The sequence below is a fragment of the Pseudophryne corroboree genome, chromosome 4, assembly GCF_028390025.1.
Source record: "Pseudophryne corroboree isolate aPseCor3 chromosome 4, aPseCor3.hap2, whole genome shotgun sequence".
In the NCBI taxonomy this organism is placed as follows: Eukaryota; Metazoa; Chordata; class Amphibia; order Anura; family Myobatrachidae; genus Pseudophryne; species Pseudophryne corroboree.
Genome location: NC_086447.1, coordinates 289,714,920 through 289,728,062, shown reverse-complemented (window position 1 = coordinate 289,728,062; position 13,143 = coordinate 289,714,920). Strand labels below are relative to the sequence as shown.

The following is a 13,143-nucleotide window of genomic DNA, read 5'->3' as shown; positions in this document are numbered from 1 at the left end:
GAAGTTGTCCCTTGTGTACCAGTCTAGTGGTGAGAACCAGCCCCTTGTGTACCAGTCTAGGGATGAGAACCTGCCCCTTGTGTTCCAGTCTAGGGGTGAGAACCTGACCCTTGTCTGTCAGTCTAGGGATGAGAATCTGCTCCTTGTGTACCAGTTTAGTGGTGAATCTGCCCCTTGCGTACCAGTCTAGGGATGAGAACCTGCCCCTTGTGTTCCAGTCTAGGGGTGAGAAACTGACCCTTGTGTAACAGTCTAGGGATGAGAACCTGACCCTTGTGTACCAGTCTAGGGATGAGAACCTTCTCTTTGTGTTCCAGTCTAGGGGTGAGAACCAGGCCCTTATGTACCAGTCTAGGGATGAGAACCTGCCCCTTGTTTACCAGTCTGGGGGTGAGAACCTGACCCTGGTGCACCAGTCTAGGGATGAGAACCTGCCTCTTGTGTACCAGTCTAGGGATGAGCACCTGCCCCTTGTGTAGCAGTCTAGTGGTGAGAACCTGTCCTTGTGTACCAGTCTAGTGATGTGAACCTGCCCCTTGTGTGCCAGTCTAGGGACAAGAACCTGCCCCTTGTGTCTCAGTCTAGGGATGAGAAGTTGCCCCTTGTATATCAGTCTAGGGATAAGAACCTGCCCCTTGTGTACTAGTCTAGGGATGAGAACATGTCCCTTGTGAACCAGTCTAGGGTTGAGAAACTGCCTCTTATTTAACATATTAGGGGCAAGAACCAGACCCTTTTGGACCATCTAGCGGATAAGAACATAACAATTGGTAGGAGTGCCACAGTCAGCAGGTTCCCATGTTTCTGCTGATGAAGTGATATTACACGACAGCTGTATTTATAGGCTGGTCTTTTGCTTTATGCAGGTATAAGAATTTATTTTTGCATACATAGTTTTGTTTACACATTTACCCAGCTAAATAAGAAATAAAAAATGCATTTCTCCCTTTAGTCAAGCACAGCTTAAACGTAATGCAATTGCTAATTTTTTTTAAATAGAGTGATTATTATTAATGTACAGATAACGCATAGTTCATGTGAAACAAGTGCAGTACACATTTGCATTACAACATTTTGGAGCATATACATAACATAGCAAGCATGAAGCGCTTTATAAAATGTAATATAACACATCTGAAACAATTTGCCTGGGAAGTCATCCCAAGTCAAAAAAGGCACCGTCTCTATAGTTGCCCATGCTGGCAGGAAAAAACATATATTGTAAAGAGGTAGCGAAATCTGTAAACATTATATTAGCCGTCATTAAAAAAAATGTCCCTTTATTTTTGCATTTGCAAGTAAATAACTAACCTAAATAAAACCCTACGAAAATAAAAGAAATAAAACCCCCAAAGACTGAGAAAGAGAAGGGAAAAAAGAACGAGAAGTATCATTGTATTTATAGAGTACACAGAGCACGGTATCAACACAGGGCACAGTTCGTTGTAGGACCCTAATGCCCTCCATAGTATAAGGTCAGGGGAGGAGTATGAAGATTCAAGCCAGGTGGACCAGATTTTCTCGAATTTAGAAGTAGCATTGTTTTTCATATATATGTAACGGTCTTTGGAAAGAGTGTCATTCACCAAGGCCTGAAATGCAGATAGTGAGGGACAGTTAGAAGCCATCCACAATCTCGCAAGACACACCTTAGCCAAGGCGCATATATTGCGAGCGTACAGGCTCTCCCATTTGGACAAGGAGTCAGGGCCTCCCATTCCCAAGAGACAAAACTTTGAGGTAAGCACGCTTCTAGATATCCCTGTTCTCTCCAGAATCGACCTGATCCCAGACCAAAACACCTGTAGCGATGGACAATCCCACACAAGATGCCAAAAGGAACCCCAAGCAACCCCACATTTAGGGCAGATGTCTGAGTGACCAGCCCCAAACCTGGCCAGCCTTGCCAGTGTCATGTAAGTTCTGTGTAAAATAAAAAGCTGAATCTGTTGAAATCTAGGGGACTTAGTGAACGTACATGGATACTCCAGGGCAAGTTCACCTTGACTCGACCCAGTTTGCTTACAAAGGTCTTAATGGGAAATGGGAGGATTACAGGGGGTGAATTCTTGAACTGAGTCTGTAGGACATGCCAAAGTTTTAAGTATCTATAGAAGTATGAATTGGGTAAATACAACTCGTCCTTCAATTGCTGAATAGATTTTAAAGTGTCTTCAACTGCACAATTGGGATATTGAGACTATTGATTTAGAAGCCCAAACCTCTCTTCCCTCAAGAGTTTTCAATTCAGGGAGCCAAGTAGAGTACCAGAGGAGAGTATCCGGTCCAGGCTGTCAAATTTGAGAAGAACTCTCAGGGAAAGCCAAATTTTTGTAGCCTGAAAGACAATGCGAGGAGAAAACTGAGATATGTTCCCGCTCAATAGAACCTGCGTAGAAGAGATGCCAGGATAGTAGCATTGGAGAAACACGCAGTGTAGAGAACCGACATCAACACCCTGTATCCAGGTACTAATGTGTGTCATCTGAGCGGCGTAGTAATACATTTGAAAATTGGGTAAAGCTAGTCCACCATCATCTTTCTGTCTGGTGAGATTATTCAACTGTATTCTAGGTCTCTTCTTGGCCCATATCAAAGACGATAATATACTATTCAATTTCGTAAAAAAAATGTCGGGAAAATGTATACTGGAGATTGCAAAATACTGTACAAGATTTTAGGCAGCAATATCATTTTAATGAGGCTAACCCTGCAGTCACTGTTAACGGGAGTTTACACCAATTTTTTGATTTGTGCGTAATCTGTTGCATGAGCGGGTCAAGGTTCAGAGGTATGAAGTCAGAAGGGTCATTCGTAATTTGGATACCGAGGTACTTAAATTGGTCTGTCCAGCAAAGCAGCAGAGACATTTTTGGAACAGTGGGATGGGGGCCAATGACAGGCATTATAAATGACTTGGTCAAGTTTATATGGAGGCCAGAGAAGCTGACAAAGTCCTCAATGACCTGTAATAGAATAAGCATAGATGTGGCATAGTCATGCAAAAATAACAGCAGGTCATCTGCGTATAGGGCGATCTCATCTATCCGAGGGCCTGTAACAATTCCTATAATGTCTGGATGCGATCTTATCAAACAAGCCAAAGGCTCGATGGCTATGGCGAACAATGTGGGAGAAAGAGGGCATCCCTGTCTGGTGCCCCGGGACAATTTGAAAGAGGAAGAAATATATCCGTTTACTGAGATCCTGGCACTTGGATGTTGGTTAAGCAGTTTGGTCCATTGTATATAGTTAGGGCCGAAGCCCATACATTTCATGACTTCCCACAGGTAAGATCATTCAACACTGTCAAATGCCTTGGCTGCATCCAAAGAGACCACGACCGAGTCTGAGGGGAAGTCGTCTGGAGCTTGCAGAATGGTATACAGTCTGCGCAGGTTGATAGAGGTGGACATTCCAGGCATAATGCCGTATTGATCCGGGTGAATTATGGAGGTAATAACCGTGTTAAGCCGAATCGACAAAACATTTTTGCCAGGATCTTAGAATTGGTGGGAATGAGGGAGATTGGTCTATAAGAGTCTAAAAGCCTAGGGTCCTTACCGGGTTTAGGCAGTACTACAATAATAGCCTCAGACAGTGAAGGGGGAAATTGATTGTTAGCAAATATATCTAAAAACATAGTATGCAACCTGGGGCCAAAAAAGTAAATATGTTGTTTGCATACTTCAGTGGGGATTCCGTCACAACCCAGTGACTTGCCATTTGGAGACAATCCATTTGCCACAGTCACCTCGTCCAATGTTATAGGTGCATCTAGGAGGTCACAAGCCTCAGATGAGAGTTTGGGAAGAGTTATATTTGTTAAATAAAGGCATAGGTCCTCGTCTGAGCATGCCAGCCGAGACTATCACCATAGTAAGAGAGGAATAACTGCGCAATGTCTATCGTGGTGTCAACAATGGTGTCATCAGGACCGGTCATTTGCGTAATGGTAGTCCCAGGTCGGTCATAGTGTACTAAATGGGCCAGCAAGCTGCCAGGTCTATCTGCTTGCATATATATATTAGTAGCTCGAAACAGAAGAGAACGTGAGTTTTATCTGATAGCTCAGTCAGCATGGTTAGCCACCTATCAGCCAATGCGTTTTAAGCGCAGGGGGGGTCTTCTGTCAAGTATCGGATCTCTAGATCCCTAAAGTTAGTTTCAAGGGCTTTCTCTTTTTCCCTACTGGACATTTTATGGCAGGTATTTGTCTAATCACTATGAATCAATACCATGCAAGACGTTCTTGGAGACCCGTTAGCAAAAGCAGCCAGATATGCAGATGCCTTATTGAGGCATATAAAGGGTCAGAACCCACTGAAGGAGGCCTCTCATACAACAGGCCAAAATAACAACAGATTCTTATATCCCTAAAACCATGCCGTCTGCCTTCCCCAAGTTGTAAGCTGTGCCAACCAATGCAGTGTACCTTCACGTCACAAGTTGCAGTACGTATGTGTGAAAAACAATAAACTGAAGAAAGGAAAAAAGACATACTAAAACAAACATTTCCACAACAACAAACCCCCACCCTGTATACCTCCCCAAACTTTGGCATACTCGTACCCCTAACAAAACTCTAAAGATCTAAATTCCTAAGAGAAACCTCTAGATGCTATTCGATGAAGCCCAGAACCACCAAAGCAAGGAGGCTCCCCGGACTTATACTTGAATAACCGAGGCACAGAAGTTCAGAAATATCAATGCAGGAGGTCAATCTGGAGCCAGCTGATGGGCGCATATCTGTCCAGCCAGACAGCCGCCTCTCTTGAAGAATTTAGTCTTCCCCTCCGCCACCACACGAAGCCTGGATGGAAATAACATAGAATAGGAGAGATTCAGGTCCCAGGGATGGCGCTTTATAGGCATGAATTGGGCCCTGTCTTTTTGGATATCTGCAGTGAAGTCCGGGAACGCCGACACCCTGACACCATTCCTGAGGAGTAGGCCCTATGTATGACCCAGGCAAAGAACTGAGTCATGATCTTTATAATGCAGGAATTTTGAAATAAAAGTTTGTGGAGGGGCACCAGGAGGTAGAGACCTGGAGGGTATTCTGTGGGCACATTCCACCGCGAACTGTAAAGTAAAGGCGTCTGCACCATATAGCTCCTTGAGCCACGACTCCAGAAATTCTGCAGGATGAGACCCCTCTTTTTTCTCAGGCAAGCCTACAAACCGTACGTTATTCCTGCGTAGGCGTCCTTCCATGTCCAAGAGCTTGCTTTGCAATGATGAAACCTGCTGGGACACTGTTGAAAGGGTTTGCTTTAAAGGGCCGCATAGATCCTCTAGATTGGAGACCCGCGTCTCGGCCTCACCCACTTTCTCGCGGATGCGTTGAACATCTTGTCTCAACAATGAAAGAGCGCATTGCACTTTCTCCATTTTGTTGGATAAACATTGGCCCTCATTCCGAGTTGTTCGCTCGCAAGGCGATTTTAGCAGAGTTACACACGCTAAGCCGCCGCCTACTGGGAGTGAATCTTAGCCTCTTAAAATTGCGAACGATGTATTCGCAATATTGCGATTACAAACTACTTAGCAGTTTCAGAGTAGCTTCAGACTTACTCGGCATCTGCGATCAGTTCAGTGCTTGTCGTTCCTGGTTTGACGTCACAAACACACCCAGCGTTCGGCCAGACACTCCCCCGTTTCTCCAGCCACTCCTGCGTTTTTTCCGGAAACGGTAGCGTTTTCATCCACACGCCCATAAAACGCCGTGTTTCCGCCCAGTAACACCCATTTCCTGTCAATCACATTACGTTCGCCGGAGCGAAGAAAAAGCCGTGAGTAAAAAAACTATCTTCATAGCAAAATTACTTGGCGCAGTCGCAGTGCGAACATTGCGCATGCGTACTAAGCAGAAAAACGCTGCGATGCGAAGAAAATTACCGAGCGAACAACTCGGAATGAGGGCCATTGTTCACTGCCCGCTATAGCTTCCAAGACCTGTTGAATGGAGGGAGTAGAAGGTGATGTAGAGGAACCTGAGGTAAGGATGGGGATCAGGTTGAGCCAGAGGAGAAGATGTAGGAAATGACTGTGATGGCTGGCTGGTAGATTGTCTAACATACTTCTCCAATTTAGCCGCAGCCATGCGCTGGCCCTCCTTCACCATGGTGACCGAGTATGAACTGACAGTCAGACAGGGAGGAGAGCTCAGGCAGTGTCGCAGAGTAAAAGTACAGACAGATTTAGGTGGCAATAAAGTCCCAAATATTCAGTGTCAATAAAGGCAGTCTGTGTCAGAGTAACAGGAGATATGAACAATATTTACAGGAATAGCTCACCCAGCTGAACAGTCTCCTCAGACTTGTATAACAGTGTAATGCTGACTGAGGGAGCTTCTTCCAAGATGGGCGCCGGACCCACAGCTCCCACTCCCTCTTTGCAGGAATGCAGTCCCCAAATGCTGGGCTCACTGAGCAGCAAGGTAGGGACACCCAGGGGCTTGAGGGGGGTCTATTCACACCCCAGGCACTCGGTGGCGCCGGACGCTGTCTCCGGTCCGTGGAGGTAGACACTCGGGGGCCACGTGGCCGGAGATTCAAAATTTAGCCTGGGGATCCAGGGAAGGTCCCCACAGAAACCGGGGAGAAGGACATTATTCACATTGGGGTGATCTATAGACCACCAGGCCAGGGGCAGGATTTGGACAGGAACCTTATTGTTGGACATCTCTAAAATGGCTTTAAAGGGAAAAGTCATAATCATGGGAGACTTTAATTTACCTGATGTAAATTGGGAGGTGTCCTTTGCAAGTTTAGCTACAAGTGTCAAATTTCTAAATTCCTTAGAGGGAGCATCTCTCAAGCAATAGGTGAGGGAGTCCACTCGCAAAGACTCAATATTAGATTTCATTCTTACATATGGTGACAGGATATCCGACATATATGTGGGTGAGCACCTGGGATCCAATGATCATCAAGCAGTATGGTTTAGTATAAAGACAGGATCCAACTCCTGTCACACAAAAACAAAGGTGTTGGATTTTAGAAATGCTGACTTTGCAAAAATGGGGAGATGTTTAAGTGATTCATTGGCGGACTGGAGGAACTTGGAAGGGGTGCAGGAGAGGTGGTAAAAACTGAAAAGTGCAATACTAAGGGCATCAGACCTTTGTATTAAAAGGGTTAGGAAAAGCACCAGGAAAAGGAAGCCAGTGTGGTTCACAAAAGAAGTATCAACTAGTGTGAAAGCAAAAAAATGGCTTTTAGGAAATACAAACAGACTCAAAATAATAATGACAAATAGGTGTATCTTGACAGACGGAAGGATGCTAAGAAAGTGATCAGACGTACCAAGGCAGAAGCTGAGGAGACAATGGCCCAGTCAGTAGATAAAGGGGGCAACACTTTTTTTTTAAGTATATAAATGAAAGGAGAAAATCAAATGGAGGAATAATAAGACTTAAGACAGAGAGTGAGAATTTGGTGGAGGGAGACAAAAGGCAATAGCTGATCACCTAAATAATTATTTTTGCTCAGTATTTACTACAGAAGGAGAAGGCAAGGGGCCACAGTAAAGTTGCAAGGACATTCATAAAAATAAGGTAGATGAAACTACATTTACAGAGGAGAAGGTCCTAACAGAACTTTCAAAACTAAAAGTGGATAAATCAATGTGGCCAGATGGGATACACCCAAGGATACTAAAAGAGCTAAAAGATGTGCTGGTGGCACCATTAACAGAATTATTTAACCAGTCACTAAATACAGGTGCCATTTCAGAGGACTGGAAAAGAGCGAATGTAGTTCCACTGTATAAAAGCGGAAGCAAGGAAGAAGCAAGTAACTACAGACCAGTAAGCCTTACATCAGTAGTAGGGAAAGTAATGGAAAAACTGTTAAAAGAAAGAGTTGTGGAATATCATAAATCAGACAACTTACAGGATCCAAAACATCATGGATTTACCAGTGGGAGATCATGCCAAACAAATCTTTTTGACTTTTTTTGACTCTGTGATGAAAATAATAGATCAGGGGGGAGCTGTAGATGTAGCATATCTAGACTTTAGTAAGGCATTTGACACTGTCCCACATCACGGACTGCTAAATAAACTTGAAAGTGTGGGGGTGGATTATAAAACAGTTAAATTGATAAGAACCTGGTTGCAGGATAGGAAACAGACAGTTGTAGTTAATGGAGTGTAGTCTATGGAGGGAAATGTTACCAGTGGAGTACCCCAGGGATCTGTACTCGGACCAGTTCTCTTTAATATCTTTGTTGGTGACATTGCAAATGGTATTGAAGGGAAAGTATGCCTTTTTGCAGATGATACAAAGATATGCAACAGGGTAGACACACCAGGAGGGGCAAAACAAAGGATTGATGACCTAGCTAGGCTTGAAAAATGGTCAAGAACATGGCAACTACAGTTTAATGCTAAAAAATGCAAAATCATGCCTTTGGGTCTCAAAAACCCAAAGGCTAAATATAGTATCAAGGGTACTATAATGGAAACTACTGAGGAGGAAAGGGATTTAGGAGTCACTATTTCAAGTGACTTAAGGGCAGGAAAGCAATGCAACAAAGCAATGAGAAAGGCAAGTCAGATGCTTGGTTGCATAGGGAGAGGAATCAGTAGCAGGAAAAAAGAAGTACATAATGCCACTGTATAGGTCATTGGTACGGCCTCATCTGGAATACTGTGTCCAGTTCTGGAGACCATATCTCCAGAAGGATATAAATACATTAGAGAGTGTACAAAGAAGGGCAACTAAAATGGTGCATGGCCTAAAACTTACCCGGAAAGGCTGAAATATCTTAACATGTATAGTTTGGGGGAGAGAAGGGAAAGGGGGGACATGACAGAAACTTTCAAATATACCAAAGGTTTTAACAAAGTTCAGGAGGGAAACATTCTTCAAAGGAAGAGAAGTATTAGAATTCGAGGACATACACTGAAACTGGAGGGAGGCAGGTTCAGGGGAAATTTAAGGAAAAATTACTTCACAGAAAGGGTAGTGGATAAGTGGAATAGCCTCCCATCAGAGGTGGTAGAGGCTAAGACTGTAGAGCAATTTAAACATGCTTGGGATAGGCATATGAATATCCTTACAAAGAATTAACAAAGAACTAAGGTTCAAAAAGCGTTGAGATTACCTAAAGGATAAAAAAGGGGCAGACTAGATGGGCCAAGTGGTTCTTATCTGCCGTCAAATTCTATGTTTCTATGTAAGGCCTAGACCTCAGTACCGGACACCGGCCGCCGCGGTCTGGAATTCGGCACGGATGGCTGGAATGGACGCCTGCCGCTGCCCAGAGGGATAGGGGAACAAGTGCAGTCCAGATGCGCCTCTGGAAGGGCTCAGGATTGTTGGCAGGATTAATGGCCCGGGGAGCTCCATGAATCTGCCGCATACTCCCTTCCCCCTGTGGCCATGCCCCAAAATGCAATTGCTAATTTTAATTAAAATAAGTATGTTTAGAAACACTCCGCTCAGACAATTACAGGATTCATGCATGTTTCCAGTGCCCTTGATTTAGTTTAGTACTCATATACAAAGGTTAAAGTGAGCCGGAATGGAGCGGAACTGCGCCAGTTCCATTTGGAGACGGAACGCAGTTCCGCCTCCTCCGGCTCACCTAACCCAGGTAAATGCCGGGTGCCTGCTGAGACTGTGTTACCAGTGGGCGCCGGCTCTTTCCCCCTAAGTGGACACCGGAAGCCGGAGCTCACTCCTGAGCTCCGGCTTCCGGCTCAGGCAGTGTGCGGCTGGGTGGCGCTATGGGAGAGATGTCGTCTCTCCCATAGTTGAGAGGAGCGATCGCCAGACGGAGGCTGTGGTCCGGATGCAGGAGCAAGGCTGGCAAGTTTTTTGTGTGTAAGCAGCGATACTGGAGGGGGGAACTAGGGGCATATCTACTGGGGGGCAAACAAACTGGGGCCCTAACTACTGGGGGCATAACCAACTGGGGTCATAACCAACTGTGGGCATAACCAACTGCGGGCATAACCAACTGGGGGCATAACTACTGGGGGCACACCTAGGGGGGGCATAGCTACTGGAGGCACACCAACTGTGGGCATAACCAACTGGGGGCATAACCAAGTGGGAGCATAACTTCTGGGGGCACACCAACTGGGGGCATAACTTACACAAAAGAATGTCTCAGCGCTAGTTGCTGGGTAGAAATAGGTACACATAAATTAAAATCAACATAAAGGAACATACTAATCAATAGCAGCTGTTGAAAGGGAGAGTACTCTACCCTTAAAAAACAGAAACTGAACACACAGATAACAGCGCTTGTTAAAAAGATATGTACCTTTATTAATACAGTTTAAAAATTTCAATAGTTAATAATAACAAATCTCATCCTACGTGCCGGTCAGTCCTGCAGAGCATTAAACACAAATGCAATTTAACTCCAAGCCTTATTGGTATGGTTAGTATATAGGCTTTTCAAGCTCAGCTGATTAGTTAGTCTCTTGACTCTATATGATTAGGGATAATTAGCGGTGCAGTAATTAGTGTCACTGATATTAGCTGATTAGTTGCAACAACCGTCAGAAATAGTGTTAGTAATTAGTACAGCATGCTGTTTTCTTTAGCTTTGAAACAATAGCAGTGGTACACACTGGTTGGTAAGTGAAAAACCTGTTTTAGCCTCTGGTTCCATGTAGTGGTATCTCCCGGCTCCTGGTGCTTTAATCATCCCATTATAGGTGCCATATCTGGAGTATCCAAGCAATGGAGGAGGTGCCTGCAGGTAGTTGAAAAATCGGACCGGTACCGGGCAAGTATTGGGGGCCTCTTACGCGTTTCTCCGCCTTTAATGCATTCAGCGGCTTCCTCAGAGAAGTATAACCCCATGTCTCCGTGGCCGTGTTTAAATAGCGGCTATTCTCCCGCCTGCAGATGTACATAGCGTCTCCTTACCAGACCTCGTTTCCGAGTGGAGCGCATACGTCTATGTACTGCAACATACACTTGACCTCTCTAAATCACGTGTGCCTCTCACGTCTCGGTTTCAGATTGTAACGCTCCTTAGCCATTGACAGACTGAGCTTCAGAGATGCGTTCCACACAACTTCCGGATTAGGATTTAGTGTAGTCAGAGTCTGTTCATCTTATACTCTTAAAATCATAAATAAATATAATCGCATAGACTTAAGAATCGATATTCCATACATAGGAATTCTTTCATAGTAAATAATACTAACCATACAGAGACAATTAGGTATATATAAAAAAAATAATATATGTGTGTACTTAGATAAATATATATAGATATACAAATTTATTTATTTATTTATTTATTTATATAATCGCCACTCAGATGTCTCCTACCGAGGAGAGGTTGATCTTATCCATCCAGAACCTTTTTCTATTATATTGATCTTATTTTCTTACTTAGATGCAGCCATTAAGCCTATAATAAACATGATTGTTTATTATAGGCTTAATGGCTGCATCTAAGTAGTTCCACCCCCTCTCTAGGACCACTTTAAGCACTGCTCATATAGATTGGATGTTATTCAATAAAATCATTCCCCAAGACAGCACAACAATTTTTATGTCAGGAAACCCATTCCACTTTTATACTTTTGAGTGTTTTTTTGTGGCAGTGATAGCTTTGCATGAAATAAACTGTGGAAATAAATATTAACTTTGGGAGAGTGAATCATTGTAACATTTACAGACACTTTCTTTTTTAATTCTCTAATTAGGCCAATTAGTTGTGCATTGATGCAAACTGCTCCTTTGTCTTCACTGTATTTGACAGTAAGTGTTGCAAAGCACTGCTAATGGCCTGTACTAAAAAAATGGAAGTTGTTACATTTCTATTTAAGGTGTGAAAGTTTTTATGTATGAATTGTTTTACCAATCTGCAAAATATGCTACATGTATAAGAGTGATGTTCATCCTCCACATAGCTTGTGATAGACTGTGCTGTTATCTGAAGTCAACAGGAGTGTGACAGGACAATTAAGCAGTTGACAGCTATGTATACTCTTTTAATACATTCAATACAGATCATCTTCTTACAGCATCACATTTGGAAGACAGCAAATCAATACAGTACAAAAGCTTTAAGGACAGACAGAGCTTGGATACAGCTTTAATGGTAAACGTGCCCCAGGTAAAATTACATAACATCTTTTCATTCTGTTTCATCTAATATTTGTTATACATACTGGTTTGTAGTAAAACATTTAGGAATGTTCTTGTTTTTATGTTCATCTTGGTTTATAGTTCTGTGGCACGGCTTCCTAAAAGTACAGTTACAGCGGACATAAGCAGTAGCAGACCTTGGTATGCCATGTCTATGCAAATGATGAATGGGTAATACATACTTATGTACTGCACATTCACACTGTATTCTTTGTATTGACTGGCAGTGGCAAGGTGGTCCAAAGTGTGACATTATGTATTATACAAATAATAGGATTTTAATTACCTACCGGTAAATCCTTATCTCGTAGTCCGCAGGGGATACTGGGAATCCATTTAGTACCATGAGGTATAGACGGGTCCACTTGGAGCCATGTGCACTATAGAAGTTTGATAACATGTGCTGGCTCCTCCCTCTATGCCCCTCCTACCGGACTCAGTCTAGGAAACTGTGCCCGAGGAGACGGACATACTTTAAGAGAAGGAAATAGAGAAGGAAAGTGGTGAGATTTCGAACCAGCACAACCAGAACAAGAGAAAAGCCATGCTAACCAAACTTGAAAATAGGAACAGCAACAGCTGAACCAAACAACAGTACTTAATCAAGCAACCATGCAGGAAGAATGAAGCACTGGGCGGGCGCCCAGTATCCCCTACGGACTACGAGAAAAGGATTTACCGGTAGGTAATTCAAATCCCTTTTTTTCTTACATCCTAGGGGATACTGGGAATCCATTTAGTACCATGGGGAAGTATCAAAGCTCCCAAACCGGGTGGGAGAGTACTGAAATTCCTGCAGAACAGATTGACCAAACTGAAGGTCCTCAGAGCTCACAGACCAAGGTATCAAACTTGTAAAACTTGGCAAACATGCTAGAACCCGACCAAGTAGCTGCTCGACAGTGCTGTAATGCCGAGACACCCTGGGCATCCAACCAAGAGGAACCCACCGACCTAGTAGAGTGGGCCTGTACAGATTTTGGGATCTGCAAACCTGCCGTGAAATAAGCAT

The 13,143-nt window shown here is 43.7% G+C and overlaps 1 protein-coding gene across 4 annotated transcripts in view; it reads left to right on the top strand.

Moving 5' to 3' along the window:
• Positions 1-13,143, top strand: part of ZBBX (zinc finger B-box domain containing) — a 437,896-nt gene that overhangs the window by 369,237 nt on the left and 55,516 nt on the right. For 3 of the 4 annotated variants that reach the window (XM_063916186.1, XM_063916188.1, XM_063916187.1), the window contains one exon: positions 11,993-12,099. In XM_063916186.1, the coding sequence (XP_063772256.1) occupies positions 11,993-12,099 (107 nt within the window). The remainder of the gene's footprint in view (positions 1-11,992; positions 12,100-13,143) is intronic. The other variant, XM_063916189.1, reaches the window with a different exon arrangement.